Here is a 15,601-nt window from a genome sequence, read left to right on the forward strand (position 1 = left end):
GTAAGTCATTCGTAAGTAAGGTTGGTCTAGACCACTCTTAGCTATACCTTATCACTGTTGACAGTCTATACGAATATAATTCTGAAACTGTAATACACCCAGTGTTCAATTAGGATTATGGCAAAGAATAAATGCAAAGATTCACTGTTAAATTCAAATGTGCTTTTGCACTAAACCAGAGACAGACGCGCTCAACGCTTGTCATATTTCATACACAGATATCTATTTTTTTTCTATTCTACTAGTAGTAAATGGATGGTGGCGGTGGGACATTCTATTTAGTTACTGACATTCTTTCCAAATATATTTCTTTGTGTTCAGCAGATCAAAGAAATTCATACTTGTTTGAAAGTACTTGAGTGGGAGTAAATTATGAAAGAATTTTCATTTTTGGGGGAACTATCCCTTTAAGCAACAATAAGGTAGGCCTATAGTTCGGGGAACATGTCTAGAAAAGGTATATCTTCATTTAAAAGTCTTTGTAGCACGCTAATAGACCACGTCATCGGGAAACCCAGCCCTGGTCATTATAGTGTCTTTAAACCTGACAATTACTAGTAGTTCTGGAATTTTGTTATTCGTTGTAAGAAATACAATTTATAACTGTTATATTAAATGTCTAACATCTGCTATAGATTTTATAATGACTAGTCTACTTTTTTCCCCCTACAGATCTTGCTTAGACGACTAGTCTTGGACAGATTACTGAATAAGCTGCAGTATATTGTTAACCATTCTGCCTCAGGCCTCAACCTTGATTATCTACATTTCATTTGCACACATGAACTAATACTCATTGATGCATTAGAAGAACTTGTTATCCCAGAATGCATTGTAAATGCCCTTAGAGACCTCTGTATTTTGGTGAGAGAGCAGGTTGAAAATGAAACAAATGAAACGCTTCAAATTGAGGTGGAGGCAGTCGCAGGAGTTATGGGACGACCTAAATTCACAGTTGAAAATGAGAAGATTAAGTCCTTGCTAGACATTCAGCTGCCCGTCCCTTGCATAGCCAAACTGTTAGGAGTTAGTGAAAGTACAGTTTTCCGTAGGATGAGAGAGTTTGGACTGTCTGTGTCAGACTCCTATAGTACAATAGGTGACCAAGAGCTTGATATGTTAGTGACCAACATCAAGTCTCAAATGCCTCATGTGGGCTATAGATTGATGATGGGAAGGTTGAGATCTTTAGGTTACAAGATACAGTGGAGCAGACTGAGGGCATCTATGCACAGAGTAGATGCAGTTGGGATTTTTTCCCGCATGACACAGCTAGGCTGTGTAGTGAGGAGAAAATACTCTGTCAGGGCCCCTCTCAGTCTAGTGCATGTGGATACCAACCACAAACTGATAAGGTAGGTTTCTAACATTTTTGTACAATTGTACATGAGACTGCAATAGAAATAATTAATAAAATTTGTTTTCTTCCAACTAGATACAACATTGTCATATTTGGGGGCATTGACGGTTTCTCCAGAAAGGTAATAAGATGTGTTTGTATGTTTATAATAATACTGTCATTACATATTTTGTTGTGATATCTACTGTCCATTCCAAGTAAACATTATGTTATGGATTTGCTCTCTTTAGATAATGTACTTGGATGCAGCTAACAACAACAAGGCATCAACTGCCTTTACCTTCTTTTTACAATCCATTGAGAAGAATGGTGTGCCTTCAAGGTAATTGCTAGTAAAACTGTATTTTTTTTTTATATTGTACATTATAGTACATTTGAACCCATAGTGTGCTACAAGTGGTAACTAAATATATTTTTAAATACAGATATAGTATAAAAGCACATTTAAGTTCATATTTAATGGTGTCTCAAAATAGCACAGGTGAGTACACTTAGATGTTCTTAAGATTATCTTAAGAAGTACTAAAGAAGAATTTTTAGTAAATAGAGCACTTTAAGTACATTATAGAAATGTTTTTTTTTTACCTGGGCTATCATACTGAGAGACTAACACAATACTGAGACTAACATTTCCTTACGTGTTACATAGAAGAAAGTAAGTCATGCAGGTTTGGAACAACATGAATGAAAAATTAACTTATTGGCTAAACTGTTAAACCGATTGACTAATCTTTTACATTATTGCAAAGGGTTAGAGGTGATCAAGGAGTTGAGAACCTCGACATTGCACGCTTCATGTTCACTGTAAGGGGAACAGACAGAGCAAGTTTCATTTCTGGGAAAAGCGTACATAACCAAAGGTAAAGTAAGAAAATGCAGGTTGTAGGATAAGATGATTCGTTAAATTTGTTTATTTTCTGAAGCCATGCTATATTTAAATGTAGAATACCCTTTTTTTTTTAAATTATAGTCATGATTAGACATTTCAAGCTATTTTACATAATATTTAGCTCCATTTGTGTTCTTAAGTATCACATAGTAATCATTCTTCCTGTTACAGAATCGAACGGCTCTGGCGTGATGTGTGGACAGCGGTGACTACCACATATTACGATACCCTCCATGGTCTTGAAGAAGATGGCTTGCTGGACATCTCAAACACACTACACATTTTCCTTGCCCAGTTTGTGTTTCTTCCCCGTCTCCGCAAAGACTTGCAGACATTTGCTGAGGGCTGGAACCATCACCCTCTCCGCACTGAGGGAAATATGACCCCACATCAGTTGTGGGAGGTGGGACTTATGCAAAATAGCATCAGTGAGCTTGAAAATTTAGAGGTATGAATGAGTTTTATTTCTCTAACACAAATAATGTTTCTTAGAGGTTGCTTATTTGACTAAGAATTTTAATTGATTACATTTCCCTAGGATGTAGAGGACTGTGACATGGACTGGGAAAGTGCCATTTTCCATGAGGAACCATTAACAGCATTTGGAGTTGTGGTTCCAGAACTCCTCCCCCCTCTAAATGAACAAGAAATGAGAAGCCTCCAAGCTGCTGTTGACCCTACAGTGACATCACACTCGAATGGTAGAGACATCTATATTCAGTGCTTTGATATTTTTCACTGACAAATTATGAATACGCTTAATCTATTGTCCTTTGCTTGTTCATATCTACTTGAGATGGAAACATGTATTTTCCAAATAGACTTTATTGAACATAAGAAAAAAAAAAAATTCAAATACAGTGAACTTATTGTAAGATTCAATATCACTCTCTTTTAGGGTGTTACCCTAAACTAAAACTGTAGTGATTGTCACAAAGAAGTATGTGGTGCTGAACAGTGTTTGTGGAATGCTTACCATATGACAGCTTAAACTCTTTATACTAACATTTTTATCAACTTGAAACTGTAATACACTGTCATACAAGCAATAAATTCCTGGCAAAGAAATTGTGTCCATCGTTTCTAAACTTAATACATTTCCATGTTAAACTGAAAATCTTGTGCAGCTAAACCTTCAGAAATTCCTGGCCAAGAAAGAAACCCTCCATCAACACAGTTTTGAAGTCTTCATACTTTGACATGTGTTTAACAGGTAGCATAATTGTATTGCTGCATGCTGCCACAGTTGGATAACATATCCTATGCTCATTATATTCTGCATCACAGTTATGGTTGAATTGCACTGTGATTTTGAAATGTGCCTTCTCTTGAGACAGAATAGGAATGTGTCCCTGTCCTGTCACCCACTGAAGGAAGGTCTTTGGAGTCATGGGGAGAGTACCCACACCAGAAGTACTGTCATCTGAAAAACAAATTGCAAATGAGTAATTATTAAACTTGATGGCAGATTTTGTCTTTAATAAACATCAGTCCATCAATTCCATCTTCCATACTGCTTTACTATACATAGTCATGGAAGTGCTGAAAGCAACCAAACATCCCACTACCGAAGAAAGGGAAACATCCTGAACAGGTGGCGAGTAACAACAAACTGGGGTGCATTTCCCGAAGCCAACAAATCAGCGAAACTTGTGACCATAATTGTCTAACTGTGCTTTTGGGAAACGCATCCCTGTTCAGTTAAAGCAGGGGTGGTGAACATTGATCCTGGAGGGCCACTGTCCTGCAGAGTTTAGGCCCAACCCTGAAAAAACAACTCACCTGTCTGTAACTTCAGTAATCCTGAAGACCTTGATTAGCTTCAGGTGTGTTTAATTACGGTTGGAGCTAAACTCTGCATTACAACAGCCCTCTAGGATCAATGTTCCTCACCCCTGAGTTAAAGGGATAGCTAAATAAAAAATCTGTCATTATTTACTCATCTTTTAAAACCTGTTTTTACTTTAAAGAAAAGTTTGTTTTATATAATGACAGTGAAGAATGCCTCTTGTGCAGTATTTTCCTAAAGTAATTTAAATTCTCACATAAAGAGGAAGACTTAGATTGTAGTTTAATAAGGAATGTGGTGCAGAATTGTTTTTATGATACTTGCAAGCCCGTTGTCAGAATTCATTGTATTGATAAGAGCAGCATTAATCTGCACATTGTGTTCTAAGCCATGCAAGTTTAGAATGATGTGAAGGTAAGTAAATCACTATTTTAGTGTGAATTTTACATTCACTTTTAAGACTTGTAGTTTTAGTGTTTTTACTTTGCTCCTGTTCCTGAAGAAGGTCTTGCAGATGGTTCATCATGGCAACCTCGACCTGTTCTCTGTATGAGCCCTTTTCACTGAACTCTGCCTGGCAAATGGAAATGACGAAATCTGCATCCACAACCTGTTAAGTAAATGTTGAAAAACAATGAAGAAAAATTTTCAAATTAAAGCCTAGTCTTATCTAGAGCAGTGGTTCCCAAACCTGTTCTGAAGGACCCCCAGCACTGCACATTTTGTATGTTGCCCTTATCTAACACACCTACCTCAGGTCTTGTAGTCTCTACTAATGAGCTGATAAGTTGAATCAGGTGTGTTAGATGAGAGAGACATCCAAAATGTGCAGTGCTGGGGGTCCTCCAGGACTGGTTTGGGAACCACTGATCTAGAGCAGTGGCTCTCAACTTGTCCTCAGGACACACTGCACATTTTGTATGTTTCTCTTATTTGACACAGTTCAGTTCATGGAACTCTCTCCTAACAAGCTGATGATCTGAATCAGATGTGTTAAATAAGGGATACATACAAAATGTGCAGAGCAGTGGCTCCAGAGGACTGCTGAGAAACACTGATCTATACACAGTTCACATCTGGTCTCCTGGCATGTGTTTGTGCTCCCTTATAGTTTTAAAACTATTAGAAGCTGCACTGTGTAAATTCTGTCACTAACCCACCCCAAGTTAGTTGATCAGATACAAAATAGATAAATAAAAAATGTTATGAAAGTATAATAAGGCAGTTTTACAATTGCAAGGAAATTAGCCTACAAATATTGATGGTTTCTGCATGTCCTAATAATAATAATAATAATAATAATAATAATAAATACAGTGGCAAGCAGCAATGATGGGCTAAAACTCCAGTGCCACAATTCCTGAAGCCAGTTGGTGGCACTATGATTGTGAACCACAAAAGCCACATCTATGTGGTACTACTACTACTACTACTACTACTAATGTACTTACTGCCGTTTCTGTCCCAGGAACAAACAGAGGCTGACAAATTTCTGGGTGTTTTTCCATAAGACCACCAAGGCCATAAAGCTGCAAACCCTTCCTGATCTCTTGCAGCATAGGGATCAACTTAAGAGTGGCATGTAGGATAATAGCTCTGGAAAAATAGCATTGTGAGAGACAAAGTTATGCACACAAATGAATTTAATTCTGCCAAACCTCACTCAAATTAATATTCTTAAACAATTCCTACATACCGGATAATTTCATCCTTCTTCTCTAAGCTGACTACGCCGAGATACCCACAGCTCAAAATGTCTTCTGTGAGCTCTGTAATTGAGCTTTCTGTAGCTGATTCAACCTGAAATAATTGTGCATATATTTAAAGGTCTTCATCAAAAAACGGTCTATCATAATCATCTAAATAAAAATACCTGTGCTGTAAGATCACGATAGTGCCCATTTCCCAGATCATTTTTTTCTAGGTGTGCAAACTCTAGAGAGCCACTACACAGGACCTTATAGCACCAATGTGCAAGGAAGTTTGGGGCTGGGCCACCCTGGGCCAAGCTGACCGCCATTATTTCTCCTATAGTCCTGAATAAGCAAAATAATTTTTCTTTAGTTTTTTTCACATAGTAAACATTTAATAACAGAAGGTGAGATTAAATTTATTGTCTTATAAAGTATCAAAATACATACTTGAAATGACCTTTGTCCAGATCAGACAGAGAATACTTTGGTGCTCCCCCCTCAAAAAAACGCCCTTCAATGCCTCCGATCATTTCTTAAATGAGAAAATGGTTATTGTAACAATTCTGCATGACTTGTAAAAGTTTATCACATGTACAGCACCAGCCATTCCCATTTGAAACCCAGCTCTGCTTCAGATCATAGTTCTACTAATTTTTAACGCATAACTTCAGATGTGTCAAAAATAGAGAAACTTTAAAAACATGCAGTGATCGGGAAACTCCAGGAATATTTGGAAAAACCCTGATCTACAATATATTTTTATTCATGTTATGCAATCATGCCTGTCAGAAATTCCTTGCTCAGTGCCCCAGTGTCTACTCCAGCTTCACCTATAAAGGCAACTTTCAGTTTGTTAATGGGAGATGACTTTTTTTGCCTCTGCCACTGCACAAGGCCCCTCTCCAGCATGTTTTGTCTCGATACGGTGATGTCAAATCTATGCCCTTCTGTAATTACGGCTGCACTGATGGTTTTGAGAACATCTTCAAGGCTAGGTAAGACAAGAAAAATACAGCTAAAATATTTAATACTATTAACTTCTGTAATAAATGTAAAATTGTATATCTAAGTTAAAATTTAAAAAAATATAGTCATACCTTTCGATTTTACAGCCAAATGGTTCAAAAACATCTTCCAGATCAGAAATCGGTGCTTGGGAATTCTCCAAACTGCATGCAACAGAATAAAACAACAAATTAAAAATACTGACCACTAAATTAATTAAATCCATTTTGTTAGGAAATTTTTTTTGCAATTCTTGAATTAAGTTACCTTTCACCACAAAAGCTGGCATGAATTTCTAAATAATCCATTGGAAAATTATTTAGACACAGTGGACAGGCAGCCTAAAAACACAATAATACAATCAGCCAATAAAACAAATTACCACTAAAAAATTTTTATATATATCACTTAAAGCTAAAATGCATATTATTTTCGATGTTAAAAAACTCATACTCACATTGTCATATGTAGATACTATAAATATGAAATTCATTAGCTGATTTCTTTGCTAACTGTACACATTGTCTCTTTAATGCTAAATAAATATTATTATTGCTATATTTATTTTAAGTGACCTGTCCATCTACACACAACAAATGAGTTTGAGTTTGTTTGTATGTTCATACAGTGGTACAAATAATCACACACTTCAGCTTTAATGAATAAAGAACTCTATATGCAGGGTAGTGGTCTGGCAGTATTGTTCATTTGATACCTCATTGTTTGATTTATTAGTGCTAGTGCTGGCTTCTGCTGAGGACAATCCAGCAGTAGTGGGTACAGAAAAAGACTGCAATGAAAACATATGTATTAAGAGAGTCATCAGCAAGTCAATCAATCCACCACTAAATATCATGAAAATAAATACATTAAACATATAATCAGTGTTAGGTAGTACTATATATTGCTAAAAGCTTTATTGTTAATTTGATACCTCGGAATTTAATTTATTAGTGCTAGTGCTGGCTTCTGCCGAGGACAATCCAGCAGTAGTGGGTACAGGAAAAGACTGCAATGAAAACATATGTATTAAGAGAGTCATCAGCAAGTTAATTTATCCACCACTAAATATCACAAAAAACCAAACAAATTAGAATTAGTGTTGGGTAGTACAATTTTGTGGTAAATGCTATTGTTAATTTGATACCTCGGAGCTTGCTTTACTAGTGCTGCTGCCACCTTCTGAAATGGGTTTTGGTAATGCTGATCCATTGAATACAGGAAGAGGAGAAGACTACAATGAAAATATAAGACATATAATCACCTTTCAAAAAACATGACAACATTTTCCATTAAAGAACATTTAAATGTTACAGTGAGGTTAAAGTTTTCCTAAAAATGTAATTACCCTTCCAGAACTAGTGGTATCATCCTCGGTGGACAATTCAATAGTACTGCATGACTTAACATGCATAGCCAAGATCTGTAGGGGCATGGACAAGCTGCAGTTTTGGCAGGTTGCTTTTGGCATTTTCTGAAATTCTTCGGCATCTGAAGGAAGAGGCATTGTATCTAGCTCCTCTTGAAGAGGAACTATAAACATGGTAATCTTTCCACCTCCACTTGATGATTTTAAATACTGGCCATTATAGCCATCAGCTTCTGGTGGGACAATCATCAGTTTTCGCTGTCCTGACCCACCTTTAAAGACAACAAATCCAACTATATACTACTGAGGTTCTTACTCGTTGTCACACAATAACATGTTGTAATTTTTTCACATTTATAAATTTAGAATACAATTTAGAATTTAGAATATATTTATTCTAATCTTAATTACCAAGAGCCTTGTACAGGAGCCATCCTCCAGTGAGTTTCATAAGTTTTGGATAGTGTTCCATCAGTTGCCTTGTTATCTGCACAAAAACAGATTTCTGGGTAACCAAAACATTCAGTAATACTCCTACATTTATTTCAAAAGCAGACATACTGAACACAAATGTTAAAAATTAATAGAATGTTAACAGTACTTTCAGTACATTACAACTTTAAAACTTTTTAATATACTAAAATTTATCTGCATACAATAAGTGGCGGTTTCCCGGACAGAGATTAAGCCTAGTCCTAAAATAAAATGGCCCTTTAAATTATGGTTTAAAATAGTCCTGGTCTTAGTCTAGTCCAGAGTTTAATAAGCTAGCTAATTTCCTGGAGGTTGATTTAACAGCATTGTTTTTGGTTCAAATGTTATTGCTTCATTTTAAATTGACTTGAAATGGTTACTAGAACTCACTTGATGTTTTCATTTTGAAATAATGTTTCAGTCAAGTAACCCAATCAAACAGGACTTTCACTTCCCATCATGCTTCCCACCAGCTGAAGTGGGAGAGTAAATGTTGAAAAAGTGTTATTTTATGCAGTTTTTAGAAAGATGAGAATATGGAGAGACTTCTTACTATTTAATGTTCAATTATGTAAATGTTTTTGTTATGTTAGTGTTTTTTGGAGATTACCGTTGTGGTGAAGTGTAGAGCTTGTGCTTGGGTTGAGGACCTGCTAACAAGCATTGCCTTTTTTATATAATGAAGCAACTACTATATGATAGTCCTTTAGATCAAACCAGTATCATTTCTAGACTGCCAACACTGATCATCACGTGAAAATAGTTATGTTTAGTTTGTTGCTATGTAAAGGACAAAACAAAAGCCTTAATAATCATATGATTATTATATATATATATAGAATTATTCTATTTAAAATAATTAATTACAAACAGATTTCCATGCATTTATTTTTTTCACAGCTGGAGTATTTTGCATGCTTTAAAATAAATGTCTCTTGTTTAGTTATGTTTTTATATTGGAGTCTTTTTTGCTGCAATTGTTTTCCTTGGATTTGCTACTCAGTTCCCTGCAATTTAAGCTTTTCTTGGTTCATTCCATGTTTTACAGGCAACCTATCTCATGCTAATTCAGATTAGCACAGTTGGTTTTAAATTAATCTAGTTTATTTTAATTCTGGACTTCATAGTCCAGGTTTTAGTAATCTGTACTTAATCTGTGTTTCAGAAAGCCATTTTTTAAACCACAATTAACTATTCTAGATTAAGGCTTATCCTGGTTTAATTTAAACCCTGTCCGGGAAACCGCCCCTAAGAACCTGATAATGTGCTATAATCTGAATAGAATTCACAATGGAATGCAAACAATACTGTAGCAAAATCGATTTTAAAATTAAACGGTTATATTTTTTATTTAATTAAACTTTATATTAAGTGGCCTTAACTACTATGTACTTACATCAAAAAATAAGTACAACGTACTTATTGGGTTCATATTGAATTGCAAAACACATTTGCAGCTATTGAGGTGGAATACGGGTAAGGTTAGGGAAAGCTTTGGTGGTATGGGTAGGTTTAAGGGTAGGGGTAAGATGTAAGGGATGGGTCAACAGTGTAATTATAAATGTAATTACAGAAATTAAATACAGATGTAATTACATGCAGGTCTTTTTAAAATATAAGTACAATGTAAAAACATGTATGTACACAATAAGTGCACTGTATCAAATGATTAATTTAAATGTAAGTACATAGTAGTTAAGGCCACTTAATATAAAGTGGGTCCAATTAAACCTTCATTTTGATCAAGCTCAATTATGTCCTTTTCTAATTTACCTCAGAGTGGTCAGCATCTTCAGATAATTTAACTGTACGCCTTCCCATTCCAGCAAGGAAAAGTGTAAAATCCTCTGATGGTTTTGGTGTCTTTTCCACATTCTTATTTACTAAATAGAACTGCATGGAAAGAGTCCTGCTGCTGGTGTTGACCACTTTACAGGGGGATCGAAACCTTTTTCGTCCCTTTTGAGATCCCTTTAAAAAATATCCTGGGAATGATCTGAAAAATTCAAAACATTGTATATAGTTTACTCATTAAATAATATCATGTGATTTTAATAGCCTAATAACAGAGACTAACAGATATGAATTTATACATGATAAATTGAGTGCTTACATATCAGTTGTCAACTGACCATTTAACTAAACAAAACATATTCATATGCTAGCTAAACTAGAGATTAGAAGACAAATTACAATCTTTCCTAAACATAAATAACCTGGTCATTTCTCTCTGCACTGGTGTCTGCTGCTGCTGAGCAGGTGAGGGCTGCTGCTGCGGAGCAAGGTGAGGGCTGCTGCTGCTGCGGAGCAGTTGTTTGAATCTGCCCTGTCTGTAGCTGGCTGTCTGATCTTATCTGATCACTTATCAATGTTATGAGATGACGAGTTGCTTCATCAATGATGGCGGACTGGAATAGTAATACAGTATACAACATTTTAGATTTTTAAACCATAACATTTTATCTGGTAGATCAATCTTTATATTCTGGTAGATCAATCTTTATATTCCATTAAGGGTTTTAGCTTTGTAAGGCACTGTATCTGTGTTTTTTTTTTTTTTTTGTCCAATACAAATAACCTGGTACTTAATCAATCTCAATACTATGTTACCAATCAACATCAACAAAAGCCACCTTAACACTACAAAAGGTGTTACCTACATCTGACATGGCGTTTATGTTTATTTATACTGACTGCTTGATGCTCATGTACATGTATTTACACAAATTTGGATAATGTAATTACCCTAAATAATCAATAACAAGAACTTAGAGGCTAAATAAAGCTAAAGAAAGAAAGAAAAAGACTGTGATAGTACATTCAGAATTCATTTAGTAAACAACTCCAGTGTTCTCCTTGGTGAGTATCAAAATGCCTCTGATTGGCCAAACTGCATTAATTAAGCTCAACAGAAAGTGCGTGATTGGTTATAACACTCAACGCTGCAATCCGCGATAAAGAAAATCTAATGCAGATGACACTTTTCATTAATTTCACATCACTTCATTCGTGACAGCCATAATAGATATAGCATAATTTTTCTGGGGCATTATGCCCCTTATCTCGAAATTAGGGGGGCATTTTGTTCAGATATGAATGATCTCGCTACATACTTAATGTTTTGGTGAGATTGCACGAGACAAAGTGTTAATTATCAGACGTAAAATATTATTTTTGCCTTTTGGAATCTGCATTCAAATCCATTTGCCTCAAAAATCTCACTTTCAATGGGCATGGCACCTGTAGTGTGAACAATGTGGTTGTGTAGATAGACAGTCTAGGTCATTTATATGTAAAATAATCCAATCGCCCTCTTCCCAGACATTTCTAAGATACATTTGACATATTTAACAGCAAAACAAATAAAACAGTTTACCTGAGATCGTCGATTCGGCGGATCCATCTCGGCTCGTCTTGATTGAACGAAGTGATTCTGATTCCATGTGCGATTCAATATCAACCAATAAGATTCCATGTACTATGTCGCGTTTTCATTGGTCAGTAGTTGAAGCCTATTTCTGATTGGTTGTTGCCGTTTTGACAGTGTTTATGCCAAGAGCAAAGAGAAATAAGTCGTAGAGAAGAGTACTTAGGCATGCGCGAACGCACGGGACACAGTCTGTGCGCATACACGCTTACTTTAAGCGAAGAGGAGAGATTCGCGATTGCACTGGACACGTTTTAAGTGCAGGCATATTTTCTGAGCGAGCCCAGAGAAAATTCTTACAAGAGCAGCGTCTATCTGAGAGCGCGCGCCCAGTTCCCGCGCGCGAGCAGAGAGATTCGCGCTCGGCACATTATATTCCGCGCGCGAGCAGAGAGATTCGCGCTCGGCACATTATATTCCGCGCGCGGGCAGAGAGATTCGCGCTCGCGCATTATATTAATGTACTTTCGCGCTACAATAATGCGCTCTCGACATTTGATAGGAAAATAACGCCATAGGAGTATAAATCCAAATACTAGTTTAATGACGTAATCCACAGGTTAACAGGCATAGAGAAGCAACACAACTTACTACAACGGTGAACGGACAAGGACTGAGTGAACAGGGGGAAACTAAATAGCAAACATAACAAGGAGGATTAACAAGACACAGGTGATACTGATGAACTAATAATGAAGGCGGGAAACAGAACATGTGATTCAAACAGAAAGTCCATAAACTGAAACTGAAACTAAACAGACTGTGACAGGGGCTCCGTAGAGGAGAAAATTCCTCAGTGGCAGCTCCACTAGAGGAGATAAACACCATAAATATAGATAGAGATCATTTGGGTTCAACAATAGGCAACAAAGGTATAGGATTGCGGGCATAACAGAACTGCAAAAGGCCTGCAAGGCTGTAGCCAAGAGACTATCAAACACAGAAGTGTTTTTCCCCACTTATCAACTATTCAAGAATATTACCACTGTAAGAACAGATCATGATTGATCACCTTAACTCACACATAAAGAAAAACACCAGTCACATCCCACCACTTCCTGCAGAACAATTTCTGGTTGAAAGTGATGGGATTCACTGGAAATCCTTAACGGCAAAGCTATGTTACAGCATTGAAGAACACATTTAAACTGCTAATTAATAAAACCCCAATACAGGCCTATCCTTTATCCCCACTCCTCTAGGACTGAAGACACAAAAAAATAATTATTAAAGGATATGCAAACATACCACCGCAGTATTAAATCAGAAAGGTACAAAAAAAAAAAAACACCTTTCACAAGAGCTTCAGATTAGACCCCAGCACTATCTAGTCTTCCAAAGCAGATCACAGATAATTAGACTGATAGTCCTTGAACTAGGGTCTTAAAACTCCACAGAACCTTAGAAGAGGGGACAGAAAAGAACTACAAAGAAATTATTAAATTTGCTGACAAGGGGAATGCAACAGTAATAATGGACAGGACTCAAAGCATTTGGGAAGGACAGAGACAGTTATCAGTGAAGGAACATTATTGTCCATTAGAATAGCCAATATGTCCATAAACAATAACTATGGTAGAAGAAATATTAGAAGAAATGCTAGATAAAAAAAAAAATAGTGGGGCCCAAAAAGAATATTTGGTGAATAAATATTCCATAAATATAAACATATTTAATAGCTGAATATATAGAATATTTTCTTAATCCCATATTCAAACATCATCCTAGTTATTTAAAAGATACATATGATTTCATATCTAAAATTAATAAATTAAAAATACCTAAAGATGCATTTTTCTTCACCATAGATATACATAGCTTATATACAGTACTAATATAGAAACTGAGGTAGGCCTCAAAGCTGTAAAAAAAGGTCATGGAAAAATACCCAAACCCCAATAGACCAGATGGGTACATTCTCAAATTATTGGAGATCAATCTGAATATAATTCCAAGTTCTATCTACAGAAAAAGGGGACAGCGATGGGCAAGAAACTTGTGCCCTCATATGCTATGTTTACGGTAGACTGGGAAGAATCAGCATTGGCCTCAGCCAATAAAAAAAAACATATGCTTATTAAAGATTCTTTGATGATAAATGGGGAGTGTGGATATATTCAATTTATATATATATATATTTATATACACACACATACATACAAAATTCTAACCTTTCATTGAAGTAAAACAATTGAAAGTGGGGGGAAACTCAAATTATGAAATAAATGTTTGTCACGGTTGCTGATCCGCTGTCTCATCCTGCTGTCTGTGTGTGTGTGTGCGTTCTGTCACGTAATCGGTTCGTGTGGGCGTCGCCGCTGATTGTCATGATCAGCGGCAGCTGTTTCTCATCACTTCAGCCTATTTAATGCCCTGTCTTTCGTCTCTTTTTTGTCAGATCGTTGTATGAAATTCCCTGTGTTGTTCCTCGTGTGTGTTTCCTGTTGGATCAGAGTTCTTTGTGCCGTTGTGTTCCTGTCTCTTGTTCTTCGTTGGATTATTCTCGTTGATGATCACCTCCACAGACTTCCTACACGAACTTCACTCACCCGGACTTCAATCACGATCTTCACTCACCTGTTCCACTGCCCATCGAAGTCCCTGCGTCATCGCTCTCCTGCTGACTGCCACATTACCTCTGTTTCCTGGTGTGAAGCTCAATAAATGAGATTATTTAACTTGCACTTGCATCTGCCTTTTATTTCCCATGACAATGTTTTTCTCCAATACATGTTGGCCACAATTGTTGGCACCCCTAGAAATTCTATGAGTAGAATATCTCTGAAGTATATTCCCATTCATATTTACATTTTTTAGCACACCAGGGTGATCATGAACATGAAATTGTCCAGCCATGACTTCCTGTTCCACAGGAATATAAACATGAGGAAACACAAAGGCCAAATTCCCATAATCATTCATCACAATGAGTAAAACCAAAGAATATATTTCTGATGTGCAGCAAAAGATTGTTGAGCGTCACAAAATAGAAAGTGGCTGTAAGAAAATAGCTAAAGCATTAAAAATTCCCATTTCCACTATCAGGGCAATAATTAAGAAGTTCCAATCAACTAAACATGTTACAAATCTGCCTGGAAGAGGACGTGTGTATAAATCGTCCTAATGTGAAGTGAGGAGGAAAGTTTGAGTGGACAAAGACTCTCCAAGGATCACAGCTGGTGAATTGCAGAGATTAGTTGAGTCTTGAGTCTCAGAAAGCGATAAAAAAATTATCAAACAGCACCTTCATCCCCACAAGTTGTTTGGGAGGGTTTCAAGAAAAATCCTCTGCTCTCATCCAGAAACAATCTCCAGCATATTCAGTTGTCAGACACGTCTGGAACTTCAAATGGGACCAGCTTCTATGGTCAGATGAAACTAAAAAAAGGGCTTTTTTGCAGCAAACCCACCAGATGGGTTTGGTGCACACATGGATAAAAAGTACCCCATGTCCACGGTTAAATATACTGCTATATCTTTAATGTTGTGGGCCTATTTTTCTGCTAGAGATCCTGGACATCTTGTTCAGATACATGGTATCATGGATTCTATCAAATACCAACAGATAAAAAATCAAAACCTGACCACTTCTGC

General features: G+C 36.5%; 2 protein-coding genes across 3 annotated transcripts; one reads left to right on the top strand and one right to left on the bottom strand.

Annotated features, from left to right (window-relative positions):
• The first annotated feature begins 306 nt into the window (after window positions 1-306).
• On the top strand, window positions 307-3,322 carry LOC125244613. The gene is made up of 6 exons (XM_048154728.1): window positions 307-1,355; window positions 1,436-1,481; window positions 1,591-1,682; window positions 2,110-2,220; window positions 2,421-2,697; window positions 2,788-3,322. Exons 1-6 carry the CDS (start codon window positions 934-936, stop codon window positions 2,989-2,991), a joined length of 1,152 nt encoding a protein of 383 aa, XP_048010685.1. The 5' UTR covers window positions 307-933; the 3' UTR covers window positions 2,992-3,322.
• On the bottom strand, window positions 3,314-12,664 carry LOC125244630. Of its 2 annotated transcripts, XM_048154768.1 has the most exons (11): window positions 11,957-12,664; window positions 10,354-10,576; window positions 8,518-8,593; window positions 8,086-8,378; window positions 7,885-7,971; window positions 7,672-7,746; window positions 7,453-7,527; window positions 7,005-7,078; window positions 6,830-6,901; window positions 5,735-6,723; window positions 5,590-5,634 (listed from the first exon to the last, which is right to left on the bottom strand). In XM_048154768.1, the coding sequence occupies exons 2-10, from the start codon at window positions 10,477-10,479 to the stop codon at window positions 6,501-6,503; spliced, it is 1,101 nt and encodes a 366-aa protein (XP_048010725.1). In that variant the 5' UTR covers window positions 10,480-10,576; window positions 11,957-12,664; the 3' UTR covers window positions 5,590-5,634; window positions 5,735-6,500. The 2 variants fall into 2 exon arrangements, with proteins under 2 accessions (XP_048010734.1, XP_048010725.1); XM_048154777.1 differs by lacking the exons at window positions 6,830-6,901; window positions 7,005-7,078; window positions 7,453-7,527; ... (4 more) ...; window positions 10,354-10,576; window positions 11,957-12,664 and adding exons at window positions 3,314-3,672; window positions 4,522-4,648 and having other exon boundaries at window positions 5,490-5,634; window positions 5,735-5,838; window positions 5,912-6,074; window positions 6,180-6,486.
• Window positions 12,665-15,601: the final 2,937 nt, after the last annotated feature.

Source organism: Megalobrama amblycephala, linkage group LG1 (assembly GCF_018812025.1).
Source record: "Megalobrama amblycephala isolate DHTTF-2021 linkage group LG1, ASM1881202v1, whole genome shotgun sequence".
NCBI classification, from domain to species: domain Eukaryota; kingdom Metazoa; phylum Chordata; class Actinopteri; order Cypriniformes; family Xenocyprididae; genus Megalobrama; species Megalobrama amblycephala.